The sequence below is a fragment of the Mercenaria mercenaria genome, unplaced genomic scaffold, assembly GCF_021730395.1.
Source record: "Mercenaria mercenaria strain notata unplaced genomic scaffold, MADL_Memer_1 contig_3929, whole genome shotgun sequence".
NCBI classification, from domain to species: domain Eukaryota; kingdom Metazoa; phylum Mollusca; class Bivalvia; order Venerida; family Veneridae; genus Mercenaria; species Mercenaria mercenaria.
Genome location: NW_026462117.1, coordinates 12,331 through 29,866, shown reverse-complemented (window position 1 = coordinate 29,866; position 17,536 = coordinate 12,331). Strand labels below are relative to the sequence as shown.

The following is a 17,536-nucleotide window of genomic DNA, read 5'->3' as shown; positions in this document are numbered from 1 at the left end:
ACACTATACGATATACAAGATTTGAAACAAACACAATTCTTCTGAAACAGTGTGTGTGGGGGGGGGGGGGGGGGGGGAGGGTTGGGTACTACAGAACTTCGAACATCGGTGGTATTAAATAATTTCCTATGTAAATATAATAATTTTGACTTTTATACTGAGTTATTGTTTAGGGTTTATCCAGACTATTCCAAACATTGCTATTTGCATAATATTAAAATTATGAAAATATATTTGACTGTAGTGGGCATACATAGAACATCTTGTAAATATAATGACAAAGTTTGAAGACAATACCGCTTATAATGTTTACAATAATCAGACCATGTACATGTCAACTCATTCATTTCTATAGAATATTATTCAGTTAGGTGTTTATCCGTCACACATTTTCGTGTAAGTTAGGTTTTTATCCATTCCTCATGTAAACTGAGTTCGGTTTTTATCAAATCAAAGTTAGGTTTTTATCCTTTTCTCGCTGTCGGTACATTTGAACATGTATTGTGTCAGCATGCAGTGGGTTAACAACATAGTGTAAACGGGCTATAAAGCAGTATATCTTTGCTTTCAAACAACAAAATAGTCGAGGCATCAAAAGCATAGAAGTATTTTTAAAGATTTTTTGTAAAAGTTTTCATTGAAAAAGTTGCCTTGTTCGTCGTTTTTCTGAAATCACAAGGGTTGATATATTTAACATGATACATTTTGAAATAAATATACACTTGATCAATGTATATAGATTTAACAACAGAAACATTCCTTTATACATCGTAATTACACAGAAAACAAAGTTGTATCGGCTTTACATCCGCCATGTTGGCACTGAGTTAGGGTCGCTGAACAGAGTTAAGATTAACCGGGTACATGGCGTGTTATTGTAAACATTTACCCGGTTTTCACTCCACACTAATCATGTGATCCTTGATTCTTTTATTCGTGTATTCAGTATACATATTATTGAAGAATTCTACATATTCCATGTACAAAAGAGCAGAGAACTATTTTTCAGTGAAGAATCTTTAAAGCTTCTTTTAAAGACACGAGAGACAGAACTGCAAGGAAAAGAAGAGGTCATACAGAAGAAAAATAGGTAACTAAAAACTAAACTTCAACCTTTATTAACTTATTGGATATATCTAGCAGACAAAGAGTATCTGCCCTCAAGAAGATATCCTCATTGCATCGTCTAGTGCTTCAAAAACCTGTACAGAGCTTATTTCATACGCATACTTTTTGAATGCTTTATACGCTCGGACTCAATCAAAAGTTATTTATCAATTTTTCTGATAGCATTAATGTAATTTAACTAAGGACGATGTCTAACTCAGTATTTCAAATTAAGAGCTAACATGATATTGAAATATTTTTTGCCTAACACATACTTCAATTGCTAATATTTGAATTAAATCCGTGTAAGATTGATTAACTGAAAACATAAATGTGAACAGCTATAAATATTTTTTCAAAACGTTCACGCGTTGTTTGTTTACCTTCTAATCGAACAGAGCCTTCCGTCTTACATAGAACACAAGCAACAAGAGTCAGTGCATAGATACCGCCTTTCATATCAGTGTAAAACTTTGAAATCAACGCTATAACAGCAGAATGATCTTTTTCATTTTAGTGACATGGTGGCCCTAAACAAGCATATTTGTGACAGCAAGATCTACATAGAAAAACTGCAGGGTCGTAAAGATGACATTACTGTGCGTAAAGCAAAAGATGACTTGTTGCACAAAGAAACCGTGGAAAGTCTGCAGAGCCGAATAGAGCAATTGGGGGCCCAGAAAAGAAAAGACGACTTGTTGCATAAAAAGACTGTTGAATGTCTGCAGAGTCGAATTCAAGAAATGTCCGCCGAAAAAACAAAGGAAAATATTGAACATACGGATACTGTGAAAAAACTGCAAGCACTCGTAGATGAGGAAAGGAAAACCCGTTTTGAGTTAAGTTATCAGTATAGCCAGCTGATACAGGCAAAGCAAGCACCCGAAAACGTAAAGAAACTGGGCAACCCAGAACATAAAATACAAAGTTTATTGCTGCTGAGGTATGTGAAAGGAATCTGTCTTTTTTCGTTTTTGTTTTTCTTCAGCTTCACCATATACAATGGCCATTGGCTCCAAATAAATATAGCTGTACCTTTCCCTGCATGTCTCAGCCAAGTAGACTTTTTTATTTTCTGATTAATACATTGTCTTAAATATTCATTTTTCATAACCAAAAACGACGCTGAAATAAATGTTTCAGGAAATGCATATCATGGCGTATTCGGAAGTACTAAAAAAGTAAATTCAGAATACGTAAAAAATGTTGACTGAATACGGTTATAAAATCTAAGCACGCCAGATGTTATAACCATGCTGTGTTTTCTTGATGTTTAACGTATATATTTTAAGACGATGGACTACTTTGCGCCTTGAGTGTATTGATCTACTAACACAATAAAATAGTTTGACTTTACGTTGAAACAATTCTATTGTAATGGATTTATCTAAATAGAATAGAACACATTTGTACAATATATGAGTTGGCATGAATTATCTCACTTAAGCAAAATCAACACAGTACATTGCTACAAATCGAGTCATTGCATGTTTTAGACAAGATAAAGAACAACAAACTGAGCTCAGTCATTACATAGCAGATCTCAGTGACGAAAAAAGACCTACCAAACTTGCGGAGGATTTTTCAGAGTTATATGATAATGAATGGACGGATGCTTTTGGAGAAGTTGGTATAGAAAATGATAAACAGAAAGTCGACTTCTTGTTGAGACTGTTAAATGTAAGATGCTTTTACATCCTAGAATAAATAATCCCACTGCAGAATGAAGTTGTAAGGAAACTATTATTACTGGTCATCTTTAAAAGCGTAAAGATGTGTGTGTAGTTTTTATTTATTGTTTGACAAAGTTTTATGAAGATCAGGTATGAAATGTCGCCTTTAGAGCAAATTGTGTCATAAAGTATTTCCTTCTGTACCCTCTATAATAGATATATTATTTAGATAAAGAATATGCATGAACATGGCATTCATTTCAATGTAAGATCGAACTATTTTTCAACGAGTGACAGTCTAAGAACGTGTGTTCAGGATTTTGGTTAATCTGATCTTTTATGCAATCAAACAATTTCTTTTTCAAACTATGTCAATGATGGCTAGATACAATTTACTCACCCTACAAGCACAACGTCACGCACAGTGTCATAATTATACTCGTCATTATGGATGCCGTAACACTTAAACGTTTTTTTTTTTGGTTTTTTTTTGGGGGGGGGGGGGGGGGGGGGGGGGTGAGGGTTGTATTAATATGAAGAGATGTACATTTTTCTGTTCAAATCTAGACATGATCAGTGGCATCAAATGTTCCTCAAATTTGGTTATGTATATATTTGCTGTTATATTTGTTCCAGTCACTGCAAAAGTGATAAATCAATGTTAATGTTACATTTAACGAGGATAATCGGTATAAAATGTTTCCATTTATTAAACAGCGCGCCAATGAGATATGCCGGAACGCATCCACTGAATACACAAGCGCCATAAAACGAGGCTTTTGTACACTTGTCGTCGAGACTGACCCGACAACGGGAGAAGTGTATGGTGAAGTACCTGGGAGACTTGCATCGGTTGTATGAAATTTCCGTTTAATCAGAACTTATGAAAGTTATTTTATATGTTGCATGTTTTATAACGTATCACGTTAACATTTTAAACAAAGATATCGGGTACTAAGATATGATATTCCAAAGTATTACTTTTTTATATACTACAGATCTAGCTGAACATATCCTTGATTTCACATACACACACAAAACATTGACCTTTGGACGGTTTGATATTATTTGCAGTGTCACATGCGTAGAGATAATCAGACATTTATTTGAAAATATTGCAAAACTGTAAACAAAACGCTTAGACCTCCATATGCTGTGCTTGTATAACAGGCTACTTCTAAGGCCAGAGTTTTTTTTTATTTTTTGTTACTCGGATTTTGGGCAGAAAAATGTTGACAGGAGGAGGGAAAAAATAAAAAGGCAGTAAAGTTTACTAAAACAACAGACGATAAGTGATCACTTCAAATGTGTTGCCTGAAAGGACTTTAACACTACTTAAATACGCATTTAACATGTAATACAAAGAAAATTACCATTCTGTGTTTAACTTTTTTATTATCTTGAACATAAAATTGTTGATTTCAAAAACTTTAACAAAATCACTCTTTGGGCATGGGTACTATTTGCCCTTGGTCATAACATCTCCGGCGAGTATTAAACTGATGACTGAATAGCAATTTTCACTGGTCTGATCGGCTGGTTTCATTTCTAGCATGTGCATACTTTTATTTTTAATTCATAAACTTTTCTGACCAAGATCTTTATTTAATACATTTTAATATTTATTTGTTGTGTTATAAGTCACACTGACACAATTTTATAGGTCATATGGTGATTTTCCAGACTTACATGGTGCAGGAAGACCCCAGGTACTCCTCTGGGCATCATCTCCGGCAAGAATTGGCATCTGGGTAGAATAGCCTACTTTCCGTCAGCCAGCTGGATATCTTTTTCACATGATGACCTGAGTGGGGCTCGATCCCACAGTGGTCAGGGACAAGTGATTCAAAGTCGGGCCACTCTTTATTTTACATTCGAAGGCCAGAAAATGACTGAAAGAATAAGTAGCTAGATAGGTCCTTGAAAAGGATCTGTATGCAATGGAATATAATTATATATAGATAAATACCTCCAATCAGGCAACTTGTAATATATATGTCTTCATAAGCATAACACAGGGTTTTATCCCCTTCATAATAGGGTTCTTCCCTCAGAAAATATCTTTTAAATTATGCAGTTTTCCTCAAAAACTGACTTTACATCAGGTTTTTTATTCCCCTTTGCCCAAACACCGAGCTGTTTTTGCTCCAAATCACAGGCCTGGGCCCCTTTCCCTCCTGGTAAAAAAAACCCCAAAATCTCAAACGGATGACTCGTTTGTTTGGCAGCACTTTGTTGCTCCTATACCTCATCCTCATGTAATAACTGCCAAAGGCATGTCAAATTCACATTCAATGTTGCCATTGTTATTTACATCGGGTAAATCTGTTTTTCTAACATTTTGAGACACGGTTACTGACCGTAACCTTTACAGAACTTGTTTTTCGTTGTTTTATTGTCTATATACTAGATCACAAACCAAATATTCCGCTTTTCCATCGCGCATAAATCGTTAAAAGACAATCTTAAATATTTCACTCAAGTTTTTGTTTACGTACGGGAGACGCTTCCATTTGAGCGGAAATTGCGCCTATATGACACTGACGGATAATGCGCTGATGAATATCGACGTTGTCGTCGTCGTCAGAATGCAGCAAAACATCGATCGTCGCCCGAAAATAATTTTAAAATTTTTGAAATTTCAATTTTTATTTTTTTTCGAAAATGACGGAAAATAGGGTCGGTGGGTCTGAGTAACGAAACATCAAAGAACTCTGGCCTAACTGACAACATTCATGCATATGTCTTTCATTCATTACGTCTCTCATGCAATGTCGTTTTGTCTTCTTTGTCCACTGCAACATCTCTTAATAACCTTCTGGTAGTATTTCTATAAAACATCAAAGCAATGTTTCATTGGGAAAATTCCTTTTATGACCCCTTAAAAGTATTTTCTTTATGAAATTTGTCCGGTTTATTTCACTATATTATTGGTAGGATTTAACTTTAACTATACAGGAATGATAAGTACCAATTCTTGTTGTGCATATATATTTCTCCAATATTATTGGTAGGATTTATCTTTACTACACATGAATGATAAGTACTAAGTATTGTTGTGCATATATATTTCTCCAATATTATTGGTAGGATTTAACTTTAACTATACATGAATGATAAGTACCGTCTGTCAGCACATATCTCCTACTTAACTAGTGGTCCAGTGGTCTAGTGGTAATACGCTTGACTGTCAATTCTGAGGTTTGGGGTTCGAATCCCGGTTAAAGCGCTGGAAATTTCTGAGACACTAATGAGAGTTTCTAATCTTACTAATTTATCAGTACTGATTCTTCCCAGGAAAAATGGCTTAAATTGTGCCGGTCCTACACACCTGAGACGTTTAAAACCTGACTGTCTATTCGGAGAGAACTAGCCTAAGTTAGCAAGGTCATGTCTGTATATCTAAAGCAAATTCTCTGTTAGTTATCTTTGGGCTTAATCCTGCTTTTTCCCTCTAGTCGGATGGCTCTGTGTATGTACCGGTAGATTTGGCTTTCGGAGTGACTGCCTTTGTATGTAAAGTGCCTTGGACGTGTTTGTTATGAAAAGAACGCCATATAAATATAGTATAATGATGATATAATGATGCATGTCGTAAAATAACTTGTTTCTGAGATATGGCCCCTTAAAGCCCGGTCCATTTTTGTATAATTTATCCGGACTACTGTTCGGATTTGGGATTTGAAGAAATACAAAACCGTGTTAAAATCTATAAATGTTGCATTACTAAAACCTCTCCGAATATAAATGAATATAGATTTGATATCTTACATATAAAAGGTTATTTGTTTAAGCGAGTTATATATTCTTATGCATAAATCCACTTAGATAGTATTTTCTGGATTTTATCTCCATTACCCTTTACTGAATTTCAATGGAATTTCACAGAAGTGGTTGTAATTAATTTGAAGGACTTAATTCGGGTACGTGATTTACTTATCCAGTCTTATCAAAATAAATGCATTGGAAAACATGCGGCCTTTTTCTCATCAACAATCTTCTAGTTGTTATTGATTTAATACATCCATTTACGATCATACACTGTACATTTATAGGGCTCCAAGGGAACGAGAAAAGGAACGGACAATGGACACGGAAGAACGAATGCAGCAAAACAAGTACTTTTTAATATTTTCCTACTTAGGTTCTGTTTTCACAAACTGCTCTGAAATACCTGAGGAGTTTTTTTAATATAATCTGAAGTCCTTTTGTGGATTACATCGATTCAGGCTGATTTTATTTTGTCATTTAAAATGTTGATAGTAGACAGTTATGCCAAAAGAACCGGTTAGAAGTGTAATATTTCATTCATCACGTTTGATCTTACAACCTAAAAGGTAACATCTTAGAGGAATATAATATATATATGACACGCCAGTCGGGGATTTAGCATCTTATGGAACGGAAAATTGCAAGTGTTTATGATAAGCCGATTTAATTGCTATTCGTGGTACCATCCATATTTTGCAAGAATTAGTGACATTCAGCCAGTATAAATGTGTATGTATTAGCTGAGAGAAGCAAATCGTAAAAAAAACCCTCAAATTAACATATTGATACGGTGGCACAGATGTGACATGCACTACTCCTTTTTTCAGTTGCACTTCTCATTTTTATGTCGTTCCCACGAGAGACTTACTCGAGGGAACGACTTAGTATGTCGTGGTAACGAGTTACTAAGTCTTGGGAACGATATAAAAAAGAGGTCATTTTTTTTTAAAAATGTATTGCATTGAAAAAAAAGAGTAGCGTAATAAAAAAAAGAGTAGTGTAATAAAAAAGAATAGTGCAATAAAAAAAGAGTAGTGCATGCTAGCTATGTCGAGGGAACGACTTACTAACTCGTGGGAACGCGTTAGCTATGTCGTTCCCACGACATACTATCTCATTCCCACGACATAGTAAGTCGTTCCCACGACATAGCTTTCTCGTTCCCACGATTAGTCAGCCAATCAAATTGTTTGTTATATTTATTATATCTGTGATCATCATGGACAACCGAGGAACAAACTTGGACACTGTCTGTGGTCCCAGATATGGCTGGTAAGTTTCGCCTTCTGAGTCAGTCCGCATTAACTCGAGTGGGTTGGACTTCCTATTGAGTTGTAGAAGCCCTTTGTCGGGGATGCATTGGTATGCCAATGACACTGTATGTGGGCCAATATCCGGCTGTTTTTTGTCGCCTTCAAATTCAGTTTTCCCGAACTTGACCTGGTGGGGGTTGGACCCCTAGACGGTTGGTATGAGCCATTCCGTAAGTGCTTGCTTTGGTATGCCGGCGGTAGAGGCCCCTTATACCCTCTGACACTGCATGTAGGCCAATCTCAGACCGGTTTGTGTCGCCTTTGGTGTTAATCCATTCGTACTAGACCTAATGTGAGTTGGAGTGGGTTAGGCCTTTAGTCAGTTGGTATGAGTCGTTCCGTCGGGAATACTCTGGTATGGCGGCGGAAGAGACCTGAAATGTCACCTATACGTACGCCCATCTCCGGGTGATCGTTGCCATCTTATATTATATTGTCCAGGTCCATTTTCGGACAACCGCCGTCGCTTTATCGGAGTATTCCCGAGGGAACGACTCCATTCGACGAGGGATCCGACATTCTCCAACGCTCACCAGGTCGAGTCCGGAGGAATTGACTCGGCAAAACGCAGCCAGCAATTGACCCACAGACAGTGTCTGTGTCACGTTGTGTCCTCCGTCGTCGGCTATCACGAGTATTTCCGATGGAACGACTAACACCAGCCGACGAGTGGTCAGACCCTCTCCAACCGCAGATTAACTTAAGGTGACAAAAAACAGCCGGACACGAGTCCACATATATTGTCAGGGGCATTTCGGACCCCTGCTGTCGGTATGCCAGAGCATTCCCGACGGAACAGTTCATACCACCTGACTGGGGTTCGACCCACTCCAATCCCTACTAGGTCGAGTTCGGGTTAACTGACTCTAAAGGTGACAAAAACCAGCCAGGTATGATCAATATACAGAGTTATGGGTCGTTATGTGTCTAAGCCGTCGACATACGAGAGTATTCCTAACGAAAAGACACCTACCACGAGACCTGGGGTGCAACACACTCCAACACAGTCCCTAGGTCCTAGGCCGTCAATGTACAAGACTATTACCGACGGAATGACTGATACCACCAGATGGAGGGTTTGACCCCACCCTAAACACCACCAGACCAAGTTCGGGCGGATTGACTCTGGATGAGACCAACCGGAGATGGAAACGAGATAGCTATGTCATGGTGACGACTTAATATGTCGTGAGAACGAGATAGTAAGTCGTTCCCACGACATAGCTAACTCGTTCCCACGTTCCCTCGACATAGCTAGCATGCACTACTCTTTTTTATTGTACTATTCTTTTTTTATTACACTACTCTTTTTCTAGCGACTCGTTTTTTTTTTCAATGCAATACTTTTTATGTCGTTCCCACGACTAAGTGACTCGTAACCACGACATACTAAGTCGTTCCCTCGAGTTAGTATCTCGTGGGAACGACATAAAAAAAGAGAAGTGCAATAAAAGAATGAAAAGTGCATGTCACCTCTGTGCCACCGTATATTGTCTCTTTTTGAAAGGGCCAGTCATTTTGACTCAGTCAAACCAAGTGTCCTATTATTTTATATGGTTGAGTTGATACTCTTACCTATTTTATAGCAATAGCAGTCTTTAAGAGTCACTACATACTTCAAGTACTATTTTACATTATATTTGATAATGAGAGGGAAAGTATTTATATTTATGTAAATATAACTATCCTAGGTACAGTTTGCACTGCAAAAAAGAAAGATGTTCTACTAAACCTTTAGATTCCTTCATGCCTATCACTTTGTAAAGTATGCTTAAAAAGGTCACTCGTACTTTCACTCAGAGTTGTTCTTTGGTATCTTCTCATTGATTTAACTACAGCTAACTACAGATTAGCCCTATTCAAAAGTCGGTTTTTTGTTATAACAATTGAATCTCTGTCAAAAACTAATATGTTCCCTTGAAAATTAGACAAAATATCTAGTTATGATTTAATTTTGATAAAATGTAATATTGAAAACAATCGGAAGTCATTTCATTGAGCTCTAGCTCTTAGAATAAGACAACCTTAAAATCAATAGTTAAATAATGAGTGCATTTAGGTGCTGGCCGATTTGTGGTAAATTGTGCCTTCCTCAAGATTGCCTAATACTTTTGTGGCAAACAGTTAACGTTGTACGTTATATATGTTGCATAAATTCCACATGTTGTTTACGTACTGCAGTCTCAGGCACACTCAGTGCTTACGTGCTTATAACCATTAAACGATTTGGCTTTCATACGTTTCGTTTTACTAAATGACCATTAAATAGTATATCCAATATTCAGTGAAATATGTAGATATTTACATATAATAGCAAAATAAGGTTGAAAATCATTTGTGATGAAAAAGCACGATAAATAGAATACAAGGTTATTGTCTTTGTAATTTAAGTTTATGTGACTCATCTCCGAAAAGGTTATCTCCCTCGGCGGAGCCTCGGTTGATAAAAGTATTTCCGAATTGCTGGATAAACGTAAGTTCAGAAAGATAGGACATCTTAATTAGGAATGGCGTTAAGGTAATATCTCCTTATTTTACTGTCGGTTTGTTTTACTTAAGAGTGATCTTAAGTGAACAAAGCATTATCTCAAAACCTTTCCTCAATTTTTCCAGAAAAAAGTTATCGAAACGGATTTTGAGCAAACACTGAGAAACGAACAGAAGAAAACTGTCATGGAAATAGGAAAGTTTTTCAAGGAACGGCTTTCAGAAGACGTGGAGAAGGTACTGGATTATAGCATCAAGAGCCAGTTCGAGGGTTCAACGCAATAAGGGCGTATCTACATATAATAATCATATGTAGATACGCCCTTATTGCGTTGAACTCTCGTGTTGTCTCGTTTACGGTTGTCAATTTGTTCCCACTAAGTCCTCATTTTACACATCATGTGGTTGTTTTCTGAAAGTCAAATTTACCTGCTAGACGCTAAACTTGTTCTAAGGTTAAGATGTACTCTGTGTCCCTTAGAGATGATCTATACGCTTAGAATTAGTCTGGTCAGTCATGACTTTGTAGTGGCTACTTTAACTGGCTATGCTGTCTGGTGTATGAATGTTCTATGTGCCATGGTAGCGGTAGCCTGTATGTGAACATCCTCTGTTTTGTTGTCTTAAAAATAATCTCAGAGGCACTAAATGTTTTGCTGTTTCATGTGTTTAGCCACGCAGATGGTAGATGACAGATATGGTTTCATTCAGTCTGCTATCATATTTCTTGACTGCGTTCATTTTCTTACACATATATTTTTACAACAGCTGTCTGACGGATGTGAAATGTATCCGCTTATTACACTCAGTGTTTTCTGATGCTTAAGGATCACGGATCCATTCAGTTTTACTATTTAATGATTTTTGTGCAATTCGAAAGGATGTAAACTTACTGGAATTAACGCTTCTCTCAGGTTTCAAGGCAGGATCGGTCCTATGGAAGGATCTGTCTGTCTCCCTAATTCTGTATTTCATTGAATGATAGTCTGTCGGCAAACGTTTGTCGATTACAGAATTTTGTGCGTCATTTATGAAAGCTAAGAGCAGAATAGCACTAACACGGTACAGTGAGGTATTCTATACATCACTCCTGCCTTGTTGGGTATGAGCGACGACTTGTTGAATCGTGTTAGAGGATAAGCCTGTCTATGCATTTGTGCTGTTCTGACTCCTTAATGCCTCCTTGTTTTAGAGAAGGCTAGAAACGGAACCTTATTTAAGGAACTGACGATATCAAGCAAACTCACATCTACCTATCTGGTCTTTGCTAGGGAGGAGACCATCAAACATTGCTGCCAGTGGTTATGTCTCGTTTCATCTTTCCGCTGGAAACCACGTTGACTTCCAATCAGTATGCTAAAAGATGGTGTCAGGTTATTGTGCACTACGTGCTCTAGCAGTGCATGTAATAGACGTCGGGCTGGTCTAAAGTAATTTGTCTGGTGGTGTAATTTTAGTAGGAAATCTTCTTCATTGATTTTAGAATGTTTTCTTCGATGATAGTTCTTGCATGAGTGACATTTCTTGTTTTCTGAAGTTTGTAGATCACATTTTTTCTCTTTGGTGTCGGTTTTCTTCCAGAGGTATTTACAGTCGAACCCTCATTAAGACCACTACTAAATTAGAACCATCTAATTATTAATACCACTTTTTTCCAGAAACTTATTATTTCTTCTTATATCAATAGCCACAAAGCGCTTTAAAAAGAATACCAGTTTCAGTTCCAAATGACCATATCACTTCATTAATAAGATCACTTTTTGACTTCACACCTTTTTGTCTGTTATGTCAGGGGTAAACTCGGAAAAATTTTCATCAAATACCCCAGTCACACAGACGGCGCGGATAACTACGTCTAGCTATGGATAGAAACGAAGTAATCCATATCGATCCGCACCTGAGCCATACCTCTAAGTAGTAATCCGTGTCAATCCGTACCAACACTTGGTCAAAACGTATTCAAGACTTATCCCAAATTTGCAAGTTTCTCCACCTTTTGAACTTTCACAAAAGTTTGAGCGATCCGTAGCCATTTCAGCGTAGCTTTAGTCCAACTTGGTTGAAACTTATTCATCCGTAGTTAAACTACTAAACGTAGTTATTCGTACTGAAGCGTACCTTACCGTACTTTAACATGATGTTAAAGATAATCGAAATGAAAACGCTGGCTACATGTGGCTTATTTATATAATACCCCAGTCACAAATACGGCGCGGATAGCTACGTCTAGCTACGGATAGAAACGTAGTAATACGTATCGATCCGCACCAGAACTTACCTCTAAGTAGTAATCCGTATCAATCCGTACCAACACTTGGTCAAAATGTATTCAAGACTTATCCCAAACTTGCAAGTTTCTCCTGTAATTTTAGTAAGAAATCTTCTTCATTGATTTTAGAATGTTTTCTACGATGATAGTTCTTGCATGAGTGACATTTCTTGTTTTCTGAAGTTGGTAGGTCACATTTTTTCTCTTTGGTGTCGGTTTTCTTCCAGAGGTATTTACAGTCGAACTCTAATTAAGACCACTACTAAATTAGGACCATCTTATTATCAATACCACTTTTTTCTAGAAACCAATCATTTCTTCTTAAATCAATAGCCACAAAGCGCTTTTAAAAGAATACCAGTTTCAGTTCCAAATGACCACATAACTTCATTAATAAGATCACTTTTTGACTTACACCATTTTGTCTGTAATGTCAGGGGTAAACTCGGAAAAGTTTTTCATCTAATACCCTAGTCACAAAAACGGCGCGGATAACTACGTCTAGCTACGGATAGAAACGAAGTAATCCGTATCGATCCGCACCTAAGCCTTACCTCAAAGTAGTAATCCGTGTCAATCCGTACCAACACTTGGTCAAAACGTATTCAAGACTTATCCCAAACTTGCAAGTTTCTCCAACTTTTGAACATTCAGAAAAGTTTGAGCGATCCGTAGCCATTTCAGCGTGACTTTAGTCCAACTTGGTTGAAACTTATTCATCCGTAGTTAAACGTAATAAACGTAGTTATTCGTACTGATAGAGCGTACCTTGCCGTAGGTTGACATGATGTTAAAGATAATTGAAATGAAAACGCTGGCTACACGTGGCTTATTTATATGATACCCCAGTCACACAAACAGCGCGGATAGCTACGTCTAGCTACGGATAGAAACGTAGTAATACATATCGATCCGCACCTGAGCTTACCACAAAGTAGTAATCCGTATCAATCCGTACCAGCACTTGATCAAAACGTATTCAAGACTTATCCCAAACTTGCAAGTTTCTCCAACTTTTGAACATTCACAAAAGTTTGAGCGATCCGTAGCCATTTCAGCGTGACTTAAGTCCAACTTGGTTGAAACTTATTCATCCGTAGTTGAACGTAATAAACGTAGTTATCCATACTGAAGCGTATCTTGCCGTAGTTTAACATGATGTTAAAGATAATCGAAATTAAAACGCTGGCTACACGTGGCCTATTTATGATACCCCAGTCACACATACGGCGCGGATAGCTAAGTCTAGTCATGGATAGACACGTTGTAATCCGTACCGGTCCGTACCTGAGCCGTCCCTCAATGTAGTAATCCGTATCAATCCGTACCAACACTTGTTCAAAACGTATTCAAGACTTATCCCAAACTTGCAAGTTTCTCTAACTTTTGAACATTCACAAAAGATTGAGCGATCCGTAACCATTTAAGCGTGACTTTAGTCCAACTTGGTTGAAACTTATTCATCCGTAGTTTAACGTACTAAACGTACTTATCCGTACTTAAGCGTACCCTGCCGTAGTTTGACATGCTGTCAAAGATAATCGTAATACCCCAGTCACACAACAGCGCGGAGAGCTACGTCTAGTCACGGATAGAAACATGGTAATCCGTATCGATCCGTACCTGAGCCCTACGGGTTGGTACGGCTTGATACGGATGACTTTATGCTCCCGTATACACTGGCAGAAAAGGGATAACTTCCAATATAAGACACACCCGCATCTCTTGTTACCAGTAGCTACTTAATAGATAAGATGGCCAGATTTGTTATCTAATGGTATGCCACATCAATTTGCGACTCTGCCGAAAGTGATCAAATAGTATATTTTAAAGGAGAATTACTCCATCAAATGGAGCCTCCTAGTATTATTTTGCTTAGTTGGGTTCTACGCTTCCAAAGGATCTTTTCCAGCTTTTACTTTTATTCGGTTAAAGTAGGGTAGACGATGAATCTTGGATATATTTCATAAACATTTAGAATACAAGTAGATGAGTAGATCCATATTATGAAAAAAAGGAGTAACAAAGTTTATTTCATTGTGTTTCAATGTTGTATTTTCAGGTCGGAACTGAGATCATATTGGAAGAACAAAATATAAATCAACACTCGGAGGCTGTTGCAGCGTACATTCGGAAGTGCATGAATATCTGCTGGTCAATGTGCAGACATATGCCACCTATGCATGTTGATGTCCCTGATGTTACTGGATGCATTCATTTTGATACAAATAAGTACAAACCCTACACAAAAAGCGGGAGTTATGTGCACTATATTGTCTGGCCTGCTTTGTACCTTCATGAAGGGGGACCTGTGTTGTGTAAGGGTGTTGCTCAAGGAAGAAAATAAGTTATAAATGTTAACATGTATGACGTTTTTAAATCAATGTACTTGGAAACCATGCTCATGAAGATAATAATTCTGACAAATCATCGTCAGAGTAGGAAAGTATGAAGGAGCGGATCTTACAGCCGTTGTTGCAAGTTTTCTAGTATTTGAATATTGTAGTCTTAATGAAATTTATAATTGTTGAACAACATTTCATTTAATCTTCTGTTCCTTCTGTTGTAAACTTATTTCATTTTGACTGCAGTATAACTGTAAAAAGAACATATAAAATTGTAAACTTTTTGACCTCATGTAACCCAGTTCTTAACTTCACCTATATTTCATACAGCCAATTCATTTCACATTTGCTGCATTTATAAGCCGTTTCTTTCCCCGCTGGTAACTGGCTAGGCATTCGTTTGGCTTCCAGGCAACGTCTGGGTCTGTCATATGTATGCCACTGAGAGCCGGTCTTTCAAAATAGGCTAAGCAGCAAATTATATATATTTTTTGCTATAAAATTAGGATAAATATCATTAAGATCGGGTCAAAATTGTGACCTCCAGAGTGTTTATAGTAAAAAAGTTAATGATGGACCACAGAAACAGGACAATTTAATAGAAAAGAAAATGAAATTAATTTTTACTGTAGTGTAACCCCCGAAGAGTTTTGCCAAAGGAGAATGGTTCCCATACTAGGACTCTGGTTATAGATACCTGTACAAAAATGAATTCCCCATCTTTACAGTATCAAAATGCGACCAATAGCATGAAAACAATTACATAAAATTTATATAACTGACACTCTACTGCATATATAAGGCTAATCGTCACATCGAAAATTCAATTTATTAGAGACAAAGTTATATATTGAACAAGAGGATATCAATCATCCAGGCGTTCTCCAGTTATTGACAGAAAACTGTTTTCAATCTCCATGTTACAGTGACTGCCAACTCTGCCAAACCAGACAAACTAGAATAGGTCTGTAGGACAGAGGGTGTGCCCCCCATTGGTACATCTGTCACAAATTAGGGGTAATAATTCAAATGTTTGCAGAATTAATGGGGTTTAAGCCTAAACAAACATTATATGAAAAGGATTCATTATTCTAGGCATATATTTTTAAGCTATGAGCATCACAAACAAAAATCCACTATTTTGGCTATTTCAAAGGCTATAACTCTGTAATAAATGCAAAGATTCTCAAGAAGTATGCCAAGTGTGAAAGGTTACATCATGATAAAGACTCAAGCAAGGTTTCATGAATTTACATTAAACACCTTTTGAGCTAGGCACATAATTAGGTGCAAATGAGCACTTTTTTACTAATTCAGGGGCCATAACTTTAAAAAATAAAGGGTGGAGTCAGCCAAAAAATAAGAGGTGTGCAAGTTTATATCATGATAAAGACTTATGCAAGTTTTCAACAATTTATATTAAATACTGTTTGAGCTAAGTGCGTAAAAAGGTGTAAATGTACATTTTTGACTATTTTTGGGGCACTAACTCTGATAATAGGGGGCGGAGCCAGACAAAAAATAGGAGGTGCGCAGGTTCATATCATGATAAAGACTCACACAAGGTTTAATCAATTTATGTTAAATATATTTTTAGCTAGGCACGTCACAAGGTGAAAATGTGCATTTTTGACTATTTCAGGGGCCATAACTCTAAAAATAGGTGGCGGAGCCAGTCCAAAAAATAAGGAGCAGCACAAGTTCATATCATGATAAAGACTCATACAATGTTTAATCAATTTATATGAAATACTTTTTGAGCTAGGTGCGTCACAAGGTGAAAATTGGCATTTTTGCCTATTTCAGGGGCCATAACTCTGAAAATAGGGGGTTGAGCCCGACAAAAAGTTGGAGGTGCGCAAGTTCATATCATGATTAAGACCCATGCAAGGTTTCATGAATCTATATCAAATACTTTTTGAGCTAGGCGTGTCACAAGGTGAAAATGTGCATTTTTGACTATTTTAGGGGCCATAACTCTGTAAATAGGGGACGGAGCCAGACGAAAAATAGGAGGTGCACAAGTTCATATCATGATAAAGACTCACACAAGGTTTAATCAATTTATATGAAATACTTTATGAGCTAGGCATGTCACAAGGTGAAAATGTGCATTTTTGACTATTTCAGGGGCCATAACTCAAAAAAATAGGAGGCAGACCAAAATCAAAAATAGGAGGTGCACAAGTTCATATCATGACTAAGACTCATGCAAGGTTTCATGAATCTATATCAAATACTTTTTGAGCTAGGCATGTCACAAGGTGAAAATGTGGATTTTTGACTATTTCAGGGGCCATAATTCCATATACATTTTAAGCTAGCTAGGCGTGTCACAAGGTGAAAATGTGCATTTTTGACTATTTCAGGGGCCATAACTCTGAAAATAGGGGGGTGGAGCCCGACAAAAAGTAGGAGGTGCGCAAGTTCATATCATGAGTAAGACCCATGCAAGATTTCATGAACCTATATCAAACACTTTTTGAGCTATGCGTGTCACAAGGTGAAAATGTGCATTTTTTGACTATTTCAGGGGCCATAACTCTGAAAATAGGGGGCGGATCCAGACGG

The 17,536-nt window shown here is 37.2% G+C and overlaps 1 protein-coding gene across 4 annotated transcripts in view; it reads left to right on the top strand.

Moving 5' to 3' along the window:
* Window positions 1–15,816, top strand: part of LOC128553538 (uncharacterized) — a 37,706-nt gene extending 21,890 nt beyond the window's left edge. Inside the window, exons 3-9 of one of the 4 annotated variants that reach the window (XM_053534720.1) lie at window positions 1,010–1,090; window positions 1,625–2,050; window positions 2,604–2,787; window positions 3,498–3,635; window positions 6,836–6,898; window positions 10,478–10,588; window positions 14,683–15,809. In XM_053534720.1, the coding sequence (XP_053390695.1) occupies window positions 1,010–1,090; window positions 1,625–2,050; window positions 2,604–2,787; window positions 3,498–3,635; window positions 6,836–6,898; window positions 10,478–10,588; window positions 14,683–14,967 (1,288 nt within the window). In that variant the 3' untranslated portion in view covers window positions 14,968–15,809. Of the gene's footprint in view, window positions 1–1,009; window positions 1,091–1,624; window positions 2,051–2,603; window positions 2,788–3,497; window positions 3,636–6,835; window positions 6,899–10,477; window positions 10,589–14,682 lie in introns of all 4 variants that reach the window. The other 3 variants (XM_053534721.1, XM_053534723.1, XM_053534722.1) reach the window with 3 other exon arrangements.
* Window positions 15,817–17,536: the final 1,720 nt, after the last annotated feature.